Raw genomic sequence first — 18,635 nt, 5'->3', positions numbered from 1 at the left:
GTATCCGTTTTAGGATTCGTGCCAGGTTAAATCGGACGACTCATATTTCATTATATACGGTCAGGTACTGCATGGATCTGAATTCCTCCTTTCTTTGGTCACACTCCCTCCTCTGAGGCTCTGATAAACACCCGAACAATAGACCTCGTTAGTGTTATTTGATCCATCGCCATGGACACGACGCCACAGGAGCAGGAGCAGCAACACCAACAGGAGGAACTATTACGGAGGATAAGGATGCAAGTCCCACCGAGGACGCAGCCGCCGTCCGGCGATGGCCCATCAATCGGACCCATAGTGCTGATCGTATTCGCCCTTCTCTTCGTGGTAATTACCAAGCAGCTATATTCTTTTCTTCTTCAATTTGGATTTGGACTGGATGATCTGGCATCTTTTCAAATTAATACTGTGAACTGACAGTATTGCACATAATTATTATCACATTACATCCATTTTGAACTGGTGTTAATCTCCTATGCCTTTTGTACTTCAGTTGTAGTCTAATGTTTTTCGTTGTATGGGGTGTTGGATTTTAATTCTATGCAGAACCGTATTGCATATATAAACCCTAAATTGTCATAATCCTCTAGTGAACCCTAATATAAAATTTAAAGTTACCTTGATCGGTAGCCATGGTCTTCCAGAGATGCACAATCACCGTTGATCACCGGAAGCCCTTAGAATTCCAAGTAATTCCTCTCAAGTCCGATGGAGAGATCGAGAGAGGCGGCAGTGGCAACGTTCCGTTCTTCACAAGGAGAGATACCCGAATCACAAGTTCTTTACCGAAAGTTTCCTTCTCAATCACTCTAGATCAATCTTTATTTTTGTTCTTCTGTAGAGAGAGACTAGAGAGACAGAGACAGAGAGGCGTGACCCTTAATTAAAAGGATACAGGTTCATATATATATCCTTTCAATTAATAATCAAAGAGGATATATAGCCGTATCTTTTGAGGATGATACGGACCCAATCATTTATCCAATTGAATAGGCGCATCAATCAATCAATTAATTAATTAATCTTGTTCTTTATTTGATCTGTAGCCTATTTTTTTATTGGATCCTTAGCGGGTCTGAATTCAGAACTTGCCTTATTGGGTACTTATTTATAGAACATTGTCATATTTAATTGTGTTCCCCAGGGACCAATGGCATAATTGTATTATTATCAAACTTTATATAATTTAGACCATCACTAAATCATAAAGTTATTAATACGCATTCTACACATCAAAGGCCCCACTTCTCATGACACATATTGAACCCGATAAATAATACTTAATTTGATCACTTCATAATGGGTCTGATTTTGACAGTCTATTATTCAATATATATTTATATTACATATAAGCCCACATATGTTGTAATTAATTGAAATTAATTCCAACATGGGGTGCTTAATTTTAGTAATTTAAATTGCATGTGTCACACTATTTTGGGGAAATTGTTACTCATGATAGTGGAAGTAGAATTAAAGTACTTAATGGCTTATTTAGTCAAGTTGAAGCTTGCCTTACTGCCTTAAATTTGTGAAAAATTTCTAGGTGGTATCTGTATCAATGACATCATCTGGTGGCAACTTCTCAGTCGTGCACCAAGTTCCTGAAGGTCATGTTGGCGTTTATTGGAGAGGGGGTGCTCTTATGAAAACAATAACTGATCCAGGTAGTTTATTGTAGAAGAAACTTGTTGGTGTTTGAGATGCCCTTTTTGTTTACTTACACGGATGTAGCTTTCACTTTCTAGGTTTTCATCTGATGATGCCACTTATTACCAAGTTTGAACCAATACAAGTCACACTTCAGACAGATCTGGTAAAATTATGAGTTTCTTTACATTTCTCCTGCAAGATAATTTAATTTTGTTTACAATTTTTGCGACAACAAAGAATGGCAAATCAGCAATTTTATCAGCATCTATCCCGATTTGCAAATACACTGTCATAAACATTCTAGCCTGTGGTGCATCATGTCGTTATATGGCCTCTTATGTGATTTGCTCACCAAGAAGGATAGTTTCATGTGCTTGCAAGTTGTTATGTAAGACAATACGAGTACATATGGGTAGCCTTGAGTGCTCTTTTAGTGTAAACTGTAAAGTTGTGTACCCATTAAGGTTCTTTCCATGTGCTTTTGTAGTATAGTATTTCTCAAAAAAAAAAAAAAAAAAAATTAAAGGAAGCTTATAGACTTCTCAATTATTTTTGAACTCAGCATTATCAGAATCCTTATTTATGAACCAATGTGCTTAATATCATCAACTTGCTACCTTAATGAAATGTTAGAAACAGTCTCAGGCAATAAAGGAGAAACAAGTCGTGTAATGGAATTCACAAATGTTTAACACCTTTTTCTGGATTAGGTGAGAGATATTCCATGTGGCACTAAGGGTGGTGTTATGATCAGCTTTGACAAAGTAGAGGTACCTGAAAAGTAACAGTTCCTATTTGTTTTCTGGGTAGCATTTTCGTCAAAACTATTTCTCTAACTCAAATGGTATTAGGTTGTCAACCGACTAAGGAAAGATTATGTCTATGACACTTTGCTCAATTATGGCGTACACTACGACAAGACATGGATATATGACAAAATACACCATGAGATAAACCAGTTCTGCAGTGCTCACTCTTTACAACAAGTTTATATTGACATGTTTGATCAGGCAAGTTGATCATTCCTACTTTCCTTGTTCTTTTTTTCTTTTGCACGGAACCCTGATGTTACCCATGTATTTCAATCACGTTACCACTTATGAAAAATGTCATATTTCAGATAGACGACAAAATGAAGGAAGCCATACAGAGGGATTGCACTCAGTATGCACCTGGAATTGAGATCATAGGTGTTCGTGTTACAAAGCCAAATATTCCTTCGAATATTAAAAGAAATTTTGAACTCATGGAGGAGGAACGCACTAAGGTACATCTTCATGGTACCACTCTTGCTTAACGCATGGTTTGTAAATATTCTGGCTGGTTTTGAGATATCGTCATCTTAGAACCAGGGGTGGACTTATGGAAGCAATGGATAACAATGTAAAATAGTTTGCGGGTTGGTTGTTTTGGTTTAGATGTAAGCTTTTTACTGGTTTCTTGTTTTCAAAATATGGAAGCAATGGTCATGGTTTCACACATCTTAGAAAGTATTTTGGAAAAGAAAAGAGAAAATTTAATATAAGAAGGGTAGTCTAGAATCAAAACATTGTTCATGCATATGAGATCTCAAACATTTATGAAGAAGGAAAATAAGTTAAATATAATAACTTTTAGCTCTTCTGAGTTTTATATTCTAACTTTACTGGAAGAAAGGAACCCAGAAGTAGACATATTAAATTCAAACATGTTTTATAAATTTTAGGCACTTATTGCGATAGAGAAGCAGAAGGTGGCAGAGAAGGAGGCCGAGACACAGAAGAAAATAGCTTTGTCACAGGCAGAGAAAAATGCTCAGGTGAGCCTCATTCTAATGGAGCAAAAGCTGATGGAGAAGGACAGTTCCAAACGCCAAGAGGCTATTGAGAATGATATGTTTGTGGCTCGTGAGAAGGCTCAGACAGATGCTAACTTCTACCGGTACCATCTCTACCTCTCTAAGAGTGTACTTTGGTATTATCTAGCGTCAATTTTTTTATTAGTATTGATGCTGGTACCTGTTTTGGAATAGTATTCGTTGATGTACCAGAAAGGTTATATTTGTAGCAGTTTTTGTTAGTTTATATGAAGTTAATGTTTTTTTATACAAGTTCTCTTGGTGATGGCCAACCTGATTTTCTGGCATTTAGAGAGCATAGTTTTTCTGTAACCATTTATACTATATGGTATGGTACATAAGTTTGGTCTTTAAAAAATGTTAATAGAGAACAACTAGATGTAAATGAAATTCAATGCAAGAGGGAAAAAGGCCTGAATTGGACCTGATGAATTTCCTTCATATCTTAAGGGTGGTGAAAGAAGCAGAAGCAAATAGGCTTAAACTTACACCGGAGTTTCTTGAGCTGAAGTTCATTGAAGCTATTGCGAATAACACTAAGATTTTCTTTGGGGATAAGGTAAGAAGATGGTTTCTTTTAAGCATCATGCCGCCTGATTTTTTTGATATGCTGTTCAGATATGTACTGGTATAGTACCAGCATGTACTTGGTGGTACTGGACTTTATAAGTTTCTAATTTATCACCTTTCTTCTTGGTTTTCCTTTTGTTATATGTTTGGTTACCTAATTTCATAGCACAACAGAAATTCTAGGCTTAAGGCGGGAATCAGGACTAAGGCTTAAATAATTTTTTAGACAACATTTTTGAGGAACTAATATAGACCAATATTAATTTACTGAACTGTTTAATCTCTATGCCGAGCTGGACAGGATAGGTATTGAAATGGTTGAATGTTGCATCAGATACATGTCATTCAGCTTGTAGTATTAAGAAGTATGGTTATTTTGGTTTATGATTTCTGTCTTTTGCATGCATAAAATTTGTAAAATATGATTGTGTAGGTGCCAAACATGATAATGGATCAGAGACTTCTGGGGAATTTCTTGAATGGTATGAAGAGAAAAGATCTAATTGATGCACAGTAAGCATCCTATCACGCTCTCGTTTTTTGCTGCATGTGGTCAACCAAATAACACGGGCTTGTGTTTTTGTAGTTGCCTTCTAGTTATACATTTGTAAGCTCAGTTTATTTGCTGTTTGAAACGAGCTTTATTGATAATAGGATGTGAAACTACTGTAAATAATCTGAAGGTGTATTTTGTTTGGCATTTCTTTTGTAGTTTTTTTTTTTCCAGTTAGCTTTGCAGTTTGCAAAACCAGCTCTTGAAATTTGCTTGCTTTTCCTTTTTTATTATTCAGGTTTTGTCTTGATATATGCTTAATGGTACTCTTAACATTTCTAAAATATTGCAGTAAATTGGAGTTTAATTGTACTCTTAACATTTCTAAAATATTGCATTAAATTGGAGTTTAAGTTCATGTCATTGACCCGTTTATAAACCAAGTAGATGCTTAATATACCACATGAGTGGCAAATCTTTGGTGACTCTTTTTTTTTCCGATATATCCTCTGCTGTGTTGCAAAATTGCAGCGTGGACGGGACAGAGCATTGCTCGGAGATTCCTGTAAAGTGGTCGAGATCTTAACAAAATCTCCTCCTAAAAAACTCAGATTGGTGTAAAGAGTGCTGCAAAGTTGCAATTTTTGTTATAAACCATAAATAAAAACAGAATTTTAGAGAACTAACTTGATTGGTTGGTTTTTAACAAAAACCACAAGTGCCAAATAAGCTATTCGGTATGAACCATTTATTTTTTTCATACCGAATAACTTATTCGGCACAGAAGAATTATTCACCTTTTGTGTTACAGACTTACAGTTAATGCTGAATATTTGTGAAACTCTTTGGTATTGAATAGGCTATCTGGTACTTTGCAGTTTTTGTAAAAAAATCAACCAATCAAACTGGTTCCCTAAAATTATGTTTTTTAACTGATGGTTTATAAAAAAAATTGGAGGCTGATAATTAACCCCGCACCTCCCACCCCGCAATTAACCCCGCACAAAATGCCAAAAAACTCCAGCTGTCATTTTTTTTTCATAAGGTATTAATACTTACGTACATAAGTATTTATCTCTAAGAACGAAAGTATTTATCTCTAAGTACAAAAGTATTTAGGGGACCATGCACATTTTTTTCATGGAGGGTGGGGGGAATCTCAAATCACATGGGGGGACCATGCACGTTTTTAGAGGTGGGTTTTTTTATCTCATTTCAATCTCGTCCACATTTCTCACAATCTATGAGAAATTTTGCGAATCTAAAACCACGAACGTTTTCTACGTAATTTTCTCTTTCAAATGAGATCCATGATGACATACTTTCGAGCAAGTCGTTACAGAAGTATTTATCCCTCATCGTGTAAGTATTTATATCTATACTGGAAAATATTTTTTTGCATATAATACTTATAATACATGATATTAATACTTTCATATATCAGTATAAATACTTATAATACATGATATTAATACTTTAATATGTCAGTATAAATACTTATAATAATTGATATTAATACTTTCATATGTCAGTATAAATACTTATAATAATTGATAGTAATATTTTCATATGTCAGTATAAATACTTATAATACATGATATTAATACTTTCATATGTCAGTATAAATACTTATAATACATGATATTAATACTTTCATATGTCAGTATAAATACTTATAATAATTGATAGTAATATTTTCATATGTCTGTATAGATATAAATACTTGCATGATGAGGGATAAATACTTCTGTAACGAGTTGTCCGAAAGTATGTCATCATGGATCTCATTTGAAAGAGAAAATTACGTAGAAAACGTTCGTGGTTTTAGATTCGCAAAATTTTTCATAAATCGTGAGAAATGCGAACGAGATCGAAATGAGATCAAACTAATTTGGAGAGAGATAGAGTGAGGGGATGGTGGGGGGATGGAATGGGGGGGAGTAATATAATTGTTCAAAAAAATTTCGCATAGTTGTCCTACGCAATAGCATGGTAGAAGTGGCCGGTCTGTGATAGCGTGATAGTCTAAGCTTTCTACCAATTTCTACAATGAAATTGGTTTTGTAGGTTTTTTTCTGCCCCAAATTATCACACAATTCACTACCCATCTTTTTGGCATTTTCAGAGTCTAAATTCTTATTAATGACGAATACGGAACTTTTCTTATTCGTAAGCATATATCGAAACACAAACTGAATTGTTATTTAATTGATACTTGATAAATATGGCTGAGATTTTAAAACCTCTCAAGCAAGCTAAGTCAACAAGATTTTCTTTTTTGGATAAGCAATTAATTATTATTATATAATTTAATTATATGGTTGCAAATTATTTAAATTTTTAATACTAGGTGTTCATTAATTAAATCTGTGAGATATATTACTTCAATATACAAAATTAAATGCTTTATTGTCTAATCATTTAGCAAATTTTCTGTAGATATTATGTTACATTCTATTTATAGCATTGGCCTCAATTTAAAATTGAATCTTTTTTAATACATATTTTTTTTAGTTTTGACGCAAAGTCCGTAATACATATAGTCATAGACTCATATAGTATGTTGTAAAGTGGTTTCAGTAATTGGCCGGTTGGCATTTAGTGAAATTATCTGTAACAATTAGTGTGGATCGAGTTTTTTTTTGAAGGAAAAACTTGATTTTTTTTTCACGAAATTGTATTCATTTTTCTTCTTCCTAGGCTTCAATTGAATTGTGAGCTAATTAAGAGTTCAATTATATAATTGAATTTTCTCTCAAAAAAAGTATATGTTTGAATTAAAAACCGGTCGAATTTTCACAAAATACCATCTTTTTGGATGACTGGACGAGTCCATTTAGAAGAATGAACAAGTTCAAAATAAGAACAATTGTAAACTTACAGCGAGGCGAGCTGACCGGTTTTCGATTTCTCCTATCATTTCTCTGGGGCAAGCATGTTTTTCAATTATTTAGTCACTGGACTAAGAAAATTGATTCGATAATTTAATTACCGGAAAGCATGTTTTGGTCCGATTATTTAGCAATCGGAAGGGATAATTTCTTGGTCCGGTGCCTTAGTCTGATTATTTAGTAACTGAAAGAAATAATTTTCGAAATCCGACAAAAAAAAAATAGATTGCATAATTTTATAATAATTTTGAGTATTAATAAAATTTTCGGTATATCTGAAGTCTTTAACAACGGATCACACCCGTTCCCTCTCGAAGATATTCACATTTAGAAATTGTAACAAAACTCGGCCCAAGAAAGCCCATAACTACTAAGAGTAAATAAATGCCCACGCACAGCACAATATATACATCGCCACGTGGGACGGGGCAGAGTTACCGCTTTCAGAAAGGTTCCCGAAAATTTTATTAATAGAAAAAATATTAATTAAATATCGAGATTAGAGGAAGCTTTTGAATTTTTTTCAGAAATAGAGAAAACGGGATGGGAAATCACGGCCACTGGCCGTTATGCTTTATCCCGACCATAGTTAGTGCTTATTTATCCCCCACTAAGCTCTAACTGGTGAACCGAGAAAAAAAAAAAAAAAAAAAACAGTCCGTTATGGCTTGAAACGGACAGTGTCTGTGATGGGACACTACGGCCAGGAAATAAACAGCGAAAAAAAATAAAAACCAAACTCTATCCGTGATACGTAGTATCGGACGGAGAAAAAAAAAGAAAAAAACGGGGGGGCCGTGATGGGCCATCACGGACAAGGGACTACAACTACGAAGATACCCATTACGGCCTTGTTTTTAATTGTTTTCTCTGGCCGGTATGGCGCATCACGGACATAGGCCGTTTTACCCCATAACGGACAGGATTCTTTCGGTTTTTTGTCCGTCCAGTTCAGTTATTAATTAACGGTTTAGTTAGATAATTAAGCAGCTCACTGTAGCCGGGATAAAGCATAACGGCCAGTGGCCATGATTTTCCATCCCGTTTTTCTATTTCTGAAAAAAATTCAAAAGCTTCCTCTAATCTCGATATTTAATTAATATTTTTTCTATTAATAAAAATTTCGGGAAAGGTTCCGCCGAGAGAGAAATCGCGACGGGCTAGTCAAGTAATTCCTCTTCCTGCATCCCATCAGATTCCGATGGACCCACAGCAACAGCAGAGACAGGGGAACCGGGCGGGACAACCGCCACCTGGCCGTGTCGGAGCATTTTCCTTTGTTTTCCTTTTCATCATGGTAAATTCGTAATTACTAACTTAGCATGCACGAATCATCAAACCCCCTCCCCTCCGTCAAACCCTATTTATCTTTTTTCGGCGATGACCTTTTCGTTGGTCCCGACTTATTCCAAAATTGAGCAATAGAGATATTTATGTAAAAGTAATTTCAGAAAACATGGATTATTGTTAAAAACCCTAAGAAATGTTGAATTTTTCCACTTTTTTTGTAGATTTCTGAGTGGCTTTATTTATACCGATTTGTAATCATTTCTTCAAAAATTTAGAAATCCATTTTGTTTTTATATAAGATAAATTTATTTTCTAAATTAGATTGCGGTGATTGCGTCAATTTCCTCAAACAATAGCAGTTTAGCAATGGTGCATCAAGTTCCAGAAGGCCATGTCGGTGCGTATTGGAGAGGTGGTGCTCTTATGAAGAAACTCACTGATCCTGGTATAATGTACACATTTTAGGTTTATACTTCTTTTGGTTTATTAAAATATATATCTTTATATAAAGCTCATTTTTTATTTCCAGGTTTTCATCTCATGATTCCTCTGATTACTAAATATGAACCAATACAGGTTACTATTCAAACTGATCAGGTAATCAATACTCGCAGTTGTTATAATTTGGAAAAATAGTACCATGCAAAAGCAAAAGATTGAGCAAAATGCATATTCAACAGAAGCATTTATCAATTAAGTTGGCTACCGATTTCCTTTGTTATGAACTAATAAAACTTTTGTATGCAGGTCAGAGATATTCCCTGTGGTACAAAAGGTGGTGTTATGATCACCTTTGACAAGATAGAGGTAAAGAAATACATCAATATATGTTAATTCGAGTATCTTTTCAATCTTCATTTCCTATTATGAGTGTTTTTTAATTAATTAAATACAGGTTGTCAATCGCCTTCGCAAAGATTATGTATATGAGACGTTACTAGAATATGGCGTACATTATGACAAGACATGGATATATGATAAAATACATCATGAGATTAATCAATTCTGCAGTAGTCATACTTTGCAACAAGTCTACATTGATATGTTTGATCTTGTAAGTTTGTTGCTTTAACTAAAATGTACCGAAAGATTAAATTACAAAAACTCAAATAGAATCAAAGTTATTTGATTTTCGACTTTCAGATAGATGAGCAAATGAAAGATGCTATTCAAAAGGGATGCTCAGAATATGCTCCTGGAATTGAGATTATTGGTGTCAGGGTTACAAAACCTAATATTCCTGCTAGCATTAAGAGAAATTTTGAACAAATGGAGGAGGAAAGAACTAAGGTATATGTGTCTTGACTCTTGACTCTCTTTTTTGAAAGCTTGGCAGGGACTGCCAAGGGTATGCATTAATATTAAAAACGTTGCAATTACATCAGACACAAAAATAAAAAAAACTAGAAAGGAAAAAAACATATCAACTTATCAACTTAGAACAAGCACAGAGGCTACGTGAACAGTAGCATGCACGTAGCTTGCCTTCCCCCTTTTCTTTTCTTTTCTTCTATCTTCTAGCAATGCTTCACCCATTGCTCCATCTCTCTCACACATCTTGATGCCACTCTAGATGGATGTAGCAACGGCTCTCCAAAAACTACCCCATTTCTCTGTCTCCAAATGTGCCAGATTGTGCACATCATACGTGTGGCCCACTGCTTTTGTGACATCCTACCATTCTGTTTAATCTTTTTCCAAGACAGGATCCAGATTTTTCGTGTTGTTATCGCCTGAGCCATAATTTCTGTACCCATAAGATTATGTACTCCATTCCACACCGCCTTTGCATACGGGCAGTGGTGAAACAAGTGCAGTGTGTCCCTCACTCATACCCGTTTGGCATAGAACACAGTGCACCTCGACCTGCATCCCCCTCCGTTGTAGCCCATCTCGTGTCAATATTTTATCCTTGACTCTTGACTCTCATTTGGTAATTTTGATGATATTGCTAGACAAGCTTGAACTTAAGAAGGTAAAAATGCTGTGTATTATTGGATTTAGGAAACATGGAATAGAATGGCACTATGTAGCATATAAATTCAGGTTTTATCCTGAAAACCTCTGATACTTCCACTATTATACTACTAATTCTGTATGTTGTTGTGTAAGATTCATAAGTAACTAACTGTGAGATGTGTTTTTTCATGGTAATCGCTATTTCGTTTGGTAATATTATTGCAAATCAATGGAGATGATAACATCAATGCGGCTTCTTTTTGTTTACTAGGCATTAATAGCAATAGAAAGACAAAAGGTGGCAGAGAAGGAGGCTGAAACGGAGAAGAAAATAGCATTGTCACAAGCAGAGAAGAATGCACAAGTGAGCCTAATTTTGATGGAGCAAAAGCTGATGGAAAAAGACAGCATCAGACGCCAGGAAACAATTGAAAATGAAATGTTTTTGGCTCGTGAGAAGTCCCAGACTGACGCCAGCTTCTACAGGTCTCTCTCTCTCTCTGGTGTATTGCTTGGTACCAGTACAAACTACAAGCAGATCAGTAGGGACTAGCATCCGAAGAGTTTGTAGAGATATTTTTTTTTATATTTTATAAAACATCAATTATTATGAAAGTTCTAGATATCATTATAATTGTAACAAAAGTTGAATTTAGAATTTCAAGATTTACTTGCAAGTACAAAAACCACCACATATTAAGCATTAGCACACTGTAACTTTCTATTTCTAATTCCTTCTCTTTTTCTCATAGGGTGATGAAGGAAGCTGAAGCTAATAAATTGAAGCTTACTCCTGAGTTCCTCGAGCTCAAATTCATCGAGTCAATTGCTAACAATACGAAGATTTTCTTTGGAAACAAGGTAAATTTGCTCGTTACTTTTTTTCTTATATATATTTTCCTTGTTTTCTTATTAATAAATAGGAATTCTGTTTATTGTGAATGTAGGTACCGAGCATGATTTTAGATCAGAGGTTGCTTGGCAGTTTACTGAGAGACAAAACGAGAAATGATCATTTGGATGAAGAATAATTTTCTATTTTACCTTTGACTTAAGCATGCAACTTAGTACCTTAGATGTAATTTTTTTTTGTTTTTCTTAATTCCTAGCTTTAAAGCCGGATTACTTCTTAATTCTTATAGAGTTTGTGCATTTGTGTTCTTGAGGGTTATTCCAACTGCTAGAGTTGATAATAGTTCAAATAACAAAAGTTAGTTCCTCTGTTTTATTATGTCTTCCACTATTTTTCTAAAACGATATTTAGTATTTTAAGGAAATTAAAGAGGAAATGATGAAAACCCGGCACAATGCTTTTGGAAACATTTTTTTTTTCTTGCTTACAAGTTTTATAATATAAAATCGGCAAACTTCCATAGTCGAGAATCATTTGTCAATTCTCATTCAAGTTGTCAGCAAATTATGCTCTGATCACAAAACCTATCGGATTTGTAATCTTAAGCTTATCAAATATCTTGGTGATGTTAACTTCGATTAGTTTTTTATCGCTTGACTTTATATTAAATTAATTCAAAAAATTTAATTTGAGATATAAACACCTCATTTGTAAAGTAGATTAATTTTAATTATTTGAATTCGTCGTTTGAAATTAATTTAATAAATTTTTAAAGTTAAGTTCACAAAAATTTTGGTGATTTTAAAAACACTCTAGTTCTACTCCATTTTTTTTTAGTGTGCGTAGAGGAATGTAATCAGTTGTATGCTATTTTGAAATTAATGTTATCTGATCTGGTTAACAAATGAGATCTGTGCAAATTGCTATAAACTATAGAGTTGTATATAATTAACTAACAACCTTTTTTTTTCTTCTATTTGTTATTACTATATATATAAAATTAATTAATTGTTACCGTACTGTGCACACTTTTCAAATATATTATAAAACATTTAAACATTTATTGATGAATCCATAGGGATCTGCGCCGAAATTTTTATTAATATGAAATTAATTAAATAAATATCCAAAATGAAGAATGCTTTTGCGTTTTTTCGAGATATAGGGAAAACGTGATGGTTAATCACGTCCTCTGGCCGTTATAGACTATCACGGCCAGGTTTAGCACTAATCACCGCACTTCTTTAAAAAAAAAAAAAAAAAAATCCTGACCGTGATTGATAATCACGGCCAGAATTCAAATCCAGTGCAATATCTGACCGTGTAGAATGAGATCTGAGTTTGTCCATTTTAATGCCATGTCTGGCCGTGATTGATAATCACGGTCAGGAAATTTTTTTTTTTTTTAAGAAGTGCGGTGATTAGTGCTAAACCTGGCCGTGATAGTCTATAACGGCCAGAGGACGTGATTAACCATCACGTTTTCCCTATATCTCGAAAAAAAGCAAAAAAGTTCTCTAATTTCGATATTTAATTAATATATTTCCTATTAATAAAAATTTCGGGGATCTGCCAGACTAGAACAAAACGAACTCTAAAGTAACTCAAATTCTGAGTTTGGATCTGGACCATTCAATTTGTTTTGGCATAAATATTATAGAGGTCACGTGCATTCCACTTTGAAGTTTGAACGGAATTGGTCCGTATTTTGATCGGACATTACAGATTTAATCTCTGCATTTTAGTTACTTCACATGATCCGGACTCAAAGGAAACATACAGATTTTTTATTTGAATAACACCTATAGAAATTTAAGTTATTGTAATATTTCACTGAACGTTAATCGTAACTAGTTACATATTAAATAAATAAATAGAGATAAATTTTCAATACAATTCAGATAGTAAATAAATTAATTAAAATAATAATTATAAATTAATAAAAAGATGCTTATAACCGTTGCATCTGATCTTTACCGCACCTTTTCTGATGCGTTATGAATTTTCCTTTTAATATGTTTTCTTGTTTGAATCTTATCTCATTAATGAATTGCTATATATAACTACTGTCACTCTCTATCTTGAGTCAGTGGAAAAGAAAAGAAAATCAGCTGCTGCCAGGCTTTAAAATAAAAATGAATAAAATAAACCTAACTGATGATAAAAAAAATGTCAGTTACTGATCTCCCCTCATATAATCCCACGCCGGAAGAAAGAAGCTAAAAAAAACTCTCCTCTCTTAATTCACTCCCACAAAAATATTTTTCATTTATCTCCATTTTAACTAATTTTGATCAATTGTCGAATATTACAGAGTTGTCGCCAATTACTTCAATAGTTATCGTAAGTTACTTCAATAATCGTGCCTAAAGAGCGACAATTTGAATTATCTTGATTTCAGTTCCATCTTGCATGATAAATTGATGATACATAATACGTTCAAAGACAGTATCTCATACATGATTAGAATATTAACCTTTCAACTTGATTTATTTTATTTATTAATTTATTTAACTATTCGAATTGTTATGAAAATTTACACCAACAATTAGCTAGTTAGTTGTTAAATGGAGTAACGAATGTGTCAATTACTATTTACTATTTATGATTTAAGTTGCTGAGGTCTAATGTAAGAATTTGAATTCAAGTCCTCTTAAATACAAAATAAAACTTTAACCACTAGATACAACTAAATATTTACTATTTATTGAGAGGAATTGAAATATATAAAATCTTTAAAAAGAAATATTCAATAAAAAATTTATATACATAATTAAAAATTTTAAATCATAGAGATTGCTTAGCCACCTTGAAGTATATAAAACGTTTAAAAAAATATTCAATTAAATTTTTATATACATAATTAAAAAACTTAAATCATAGAAGTGGCTTGTGGCTGAGTCTTAGATCTGTTTCTGAACTTATCAATTTTTATTTAATTGTCACTAGACTCGATTTTTGAATTCATGACATCTCATATCATAGAATATGAATTCTTGCCACTAGATCAAATGCTAATTCTTATATTCGACGTATATTAAACTCAAAAGTCAAAACTATATATGTCAATATAGATGTGGATAAGAAATAGATAATTGACTGATTATACTAAATACAAGTATAAAAAATTAAACATTTCAGAATAATTACTGAAATTTAAAACAAAAAAAATTAATAAAGAGTTTGCTTGTACTTTGTAATATTCATAATTGTTGGCTAATATGTAAATTAAGTTTTTAAAATACCACCCCTAAAATTTAATTCGCAATATAAAATTTAGCCATTTATCTCCTCAATAGGGGTATGGTAGTCACGTGTAAACTCTTTGTTGCTGAAGCATCACAAATTTACAATGACCAATAAACATCGAGTTTCCGCAAAAAGTTTTAACAAATATAATAACCCGGTTGTTTCTAATATACTTTATATAACATTTAAGCTATATGCTTCCGGTTTAAATTTATTGATTAGTTCAAATTGATCTCTTTCATGAGAACTTTATTTACATATACATTTTTAAATTTTGAATACATTTAGTATCAAGTCAAGTGGTAAAAATTTGAAAGTAAAAAAAAAAAAAAAAAGTACGTTAAGACGTGCACAAAATCTTTATTTTTTGACCGTTGACTCAATACTATATAAATTTCAAAATTTTAGAACTTTATACGTAAAAAAGCTTCATGAAGAAAATTGATTATGTAAACAAAATTTGAATTTGAATCCGGATCGTTTGATCAGAATATATACAAATATTAAAAAAAAGTCTTGTAAATTCTACCTCGAACGAGATTAGCACGAAATAAAAATTTGAATTACTTCATGGATCTGGACCCCTAGGGTGTGCTCCAGAACCTGTCGCGCAGAGGAAGGGGACGGGAGATGAAGGGAGGGTAACACGGCTCGTGTTACTCCGTCTACACCCCGAATTGCGGGTACGAATTTCGGAAGCTTTCAACGTAGAGTTACCCCTGCAACAGTAGCGTTTCCCCTTCCTCTCCTCTCCGATTTCTTCGTTCTGGAGCGAGTAACTGTGGCGGGCAGCTCTGGTCTGCCTTCGTCTCCCCTTCCTTCCCTTTAGTGAGGGGTTTACTCTCCGTTGTGGAGCATGCCCCTAGTGGCGAGTGCGTACTGAGATATCTCAACTTTTGTGTGACCGACGTGTACAGTGCCTATTCGGGTAGCACAGGGAGGCAATATTATTGTGCTTTGAAGTTCGTGCAAAACGTATTTTAATAGTTGAAATTTTCCAAAAAATAACACTCAAAGTTTGAGATATCTGAGAGGATGCGAATTCCCTAATGGCATAGTCTATGCTAATTAATTACACTTACGTGGGACATAAGGGTGGATCTAAAATTTTCGTCAGAGGAGGTCAAAATAAAATAGAATCGAGTTTAAATAGCTAATCGAATTTGAACTCAAAAATTAATTAAGTACTCGATAAAAAAAATAATGTTTTAACTTATAATTCAAAAAAATTATTTTAATTTTAACTATAAATTTAATTTGAATTACAATTCAGAGAATAGCAAAAAAAAAAAAAAAAAAAATCAGAAAATAGCAAAGTCCATCGAAACACACATCTTCATTAAAACTCAAAATTGAAGCGGGCAGCTGGCTTTTCCGGAACTACGTTGGTCCGCCCGGACAGCCCCTGGTGGGAATGCTTTTATCCTTTACACCAAAAAAGAAGATTCTGACTAAAACCTGCTGAGAGCCTGATACCAGAGGTTACAGACGCACCATTCATGTCAGTACTTGATCTTCTACGAATAAGTTCCTATAGTATAGCAACCACCTTATGGCTTTATTAAATTAATCGCATTTTAATCAAACTACCCAAGTGCCCGTGTACTGTGGTGACTGGTGAGAGGACACAGTTGATAAATAAATTGCAATAGAATTTCAAATGACAAAGATCAAGTATCTAATTTTTTCTTCCAAGATTATCTTTAAAAAAATTAAGGCCGGTTGAAATTTATAGATTGGACGGATCCGATTGGTTCAAAATTGATATGAAAAGCCAAAATTATGAATTATTATAATTTTTTTATAGCAAGTGTTAATGTGACATTAAATCTCTCGTGTATCTCTTCTCATAATATATATTACTTTTTTACGAAAAGTGTTAGAGCATCTATATCCCTGAAACTTTTGGATTTCTAAATAACTATTACCTAATTTTTAGAAATTTTATTTCTAAAAGTTTTTAAACCTCTACATCCCTGAAACTAAAATTAGAGTTTCTTAATTGCCACATCAGCAAATAAATTACAGGAGAAAATAATTTCAGCGAATTATTTGGCCACATCAGAGTTTATAAATGATTTCTTATTAAATAAATTTTGGAATAAAATTGCTAAATAAGAAACTCATCTGCATCCCTAAAACCAGTGTTATTAAAACCGGACCGGACCGGCCGATTGGACCGAAAAAAACCGGAACCGGTCACCTGTCCGGTTTGGTTCGATTGAAATATCACTTCTGAAGTTGAACTGAAAAAACCGGATTAATTAACCGGTTTTTATTCAAAAACAGTGAACCAATCATAGAAAAAAAATCCGGTTTTAAGCATGTTTCACTTTTTCACGCATAACGAGGAGAGAGAGTTTAACAGGGGTGTGATCTTTTGTCACGTGTCACCAGTACTAGTAGTCTAGTACTACTTTTTATCTCATATATTTTTTATAAAAGACCCCTTGTATTTTAAATATTATAAATAAGGCAATGAAGCATACACTACAATTATTTATAGGCAAAGGCTTCTATGGACGTAAGAACCTATTTGTAAAATGAACATATTTTTATTTTCAAAGATCAAACAGTCGATCCGAACCGTTCATCTTGTTCTCCATATTAATATGTGCTTGGAGACTAAAGTTTACATTTTTCTGAATTTTTTTACTATTTATTAAGATGGGTACAAAATTCAATGGTATGGATTTGATATTTTTTGTACCCATCTTAATAAATAGTAAAAAAATTCAAAAAAATGTAAAATTTGGTCTCCAAGCACATATTAATATGGAGAACAAGATGAACGGTTCAGATCGACTGTTTGAACTTTGAAAATAAAAATACATTCATTTTACAAATAGGTCCTTATGTCCATAGAAGCATCACTCTTATTTATATACATATCTTAAAACAATAATAATTATTATTTTATTAATTATATTTTTATGAAATTTGGTAATGAAAAGTTATACATTCATATATCTTTATGACTTAGTAAACTTATCATACACATTTAAAATAGTGGGATGTTATATTTTTCCAAAAAAAAAAAAACTCTGTCATTTGTTGATAAAAGAAGTAATTTTATTATATTTTGAGGGATAAAATTTTAATTAATCTATAAATTTATAATTATTATTAAATATGTATGTCTTCACTGTATAAAAAAAATATTTATTTGTACAATATATATCATAAATATATAAGTAATTAAAAAGTCAGCAATTGAATCGGTTGAACCACCGGTTCAACCAATGAACCATTGAACCAAAGCTTTAGCGGTTCGATGTCCGGTTCGGTTCTGATAACATTGCCTAAAACTGGTTTAAAAACTACTACACCAGATTAGAAACTCCAAGAGTTTCAGAGATGTAAATGCTCTTAGTGCAACAATAAATGTATCGTGCCTATTGAAATTTCGAGACTGTTACTCACCATAATGCTATGCACTTAAATTTAAGTCATGACTAAGCACTCCCTTCTCTTTTAAGTGGCAACCACCATAATGTTAGGTACATTGTATTTATGTAGCTCATTTTTATGCTTAACTGCTCAATTATGAATTTTTTACCACGATGTGACTTGGAATATTAAAATTTACAATATTACTTACATTCAGGGACGGATTTAGAATTTGTGTCAGTATAGAGCACTAAATGGATTCAAATAGTTAATTGGGTTCAAATCCATTAACTTATCGGGTACACAATTACAACTCAATCCATATAACTATGTTTATTATAAAATATGTTATAATCATAAAATCAATTAACACAACATTGAAATATTTTTAGTAAGCTAATCGATTGACACAACATTCTCTTATTCTCTTTCATTATGTTTACGAAATAG

The 18,635-nt window shown here is 33.0% G+C and overlaps 2 protein-coding genes across 6 annotated transcripts; both read left to right on the top strand.

The window, feature by feature from the left end:
- Positions 1-94: 94 nt before the first annotated feature.
- On the top strand, positions 95-4,914 carry LOC144551137 (uncharacterized). 4 transcript variants are annotated; one of them, XM_078298970.1, is made up of 9 exons: positions 95-327; positions 1,547-1,667; positions 1,749-1,816; positions 2,364-2,423; positions 2,505-2,663; positions 2,774-2,920; positions 3,359-3,573; positions 3,941-4,049; positions 4,494-4,914. In XM_078298970.1, exons 1-9 carry the CDS (start codon positions 172-174, stop codon positions 4,575-4,577), a joined length of 1,119 nt encoding a protein of 372 aa, XP_078155096.1. In that variant the 5' UTR covers positions 95-171; the 3' UTR covers positions 4,578-4,914. The 4 variants fall into 4 exon arrangements, with proteins under 4 accessions (XP_078155096.1, XP_078155097.1, XP_078155099.1 ...); XM_078298971.1 differs by having other exon boundaries at positions 103-327; positions 2,505-2,667; positions 2,778-2,920; XM_078298973.1 differs by having other exon boundaries at positions 106-324; positions 2,505-2,667; positions 2,778-2,920.
- Positions 4,915-7,740: 2,826 nt separating this feature from the next.
- Positions 7,741-12,007, top strand: LOC144551910 (uncharacterized). Of its 2 annotated transcripts, none has more exons than XM_078300011.1 (10): positions 7,741-7,780; positions 8,590-8,741; positions 9,056-9,179; positions 9,264-9,331; positions 9,482-9,541; positions 9,630-9,788; positions 9,878-10,024; positions 10,965-11,179; positions 11,446-11,554; positions 11,641-12,007. In XM_078300011.1, exons 2-10 carry the CDS (start codon positions 8,646-8,648, stop codon positions 11,722-11,724), a joined length of 1,062 nt encoding a protein of 353 aa, XP_078156137.1. In that variant the 5' UTR covers positions 7,741-7,780; positions 8,590-8,645; the 3' UTR covers positions 11,725-12,007. The 2 variants fall into 2 exon arrangements, with proteins under 2 accessions (XP_078156137.1, XP_078156138.1); XM_078300012.1 differs by having other exon boundaries at positions 11,019-11,179; positions 11,641-11,903.
- Positions 12,008-18,635: the final 6,628 nt, after the last annotated feature.

Source organism: Carex rostrata, chromosome 3 (assembly GCF_964058835.1).
Source record: "Carex rostrata chromosome 3, lpCarRost1.2, whole genome shotgun sequence".
NCBI lineage: Eukaryota > Viridiplantae > Streptophyta > Magnoliopsida > Poales > Cyperaceae > Carex > Carex rostrata.
The sequence above is the reverse complement of the archived record's forward strand: the minus strand, read 5'-3'. Positions and strand labels throughout refer to the sequence as shown.

What these genes read in the sequence shown, in the direction of transcription:
- LOC144551137 (XM_078298970.1), top strand. Translation starts at nt 172, where the DNA reads ATGGACACGACGCCACAGGAGCAGGAGCAGCAACACCAACAGGAGGAA. An exon ending in ACAGATGCTAACTTCTACCG is followed by an intron (nt 3,574 to 3,940) that starts GTACCATCTCTA and finishes TCATATCTTAAG; the next exon opens with GGTGGTGAAAGAAGCAGAAG. An exon ending in AGATTTTCTTTGGGGATAAG is followed by an intron (nt 4,050 to 4,493) that starts GTAAGAAGATGG and finishes ATGATTGTGTAG; the next exon opens with GTGCCAAACATGATAATGGA.
- LOC144551910 (XM_078300011.1), top strand. Translation starts at nt 8,646, where the DNA reads ATGGACCCACAGCAACAGCAGAGACAGGGGAACCGGGCGGGACAACCG. An exon ending in GAAGAAACTCACTGATCCTG is followed by an intron (nt 9,180 to 9,263) that starts GTATAATGTACA and finishes TTTTATTTCCAG; the next exon opens with GTTTTCATCTCATGATTCCT. An exon ending in TCACCTTTGACAAGATAGAG is followed by an intron (nt 9,542 to 9,629) that starts GTAAAGAAATAC and finishes AATTAAATACAG; the next exon opens with GTTGTCAATCGCCTTCGCAA.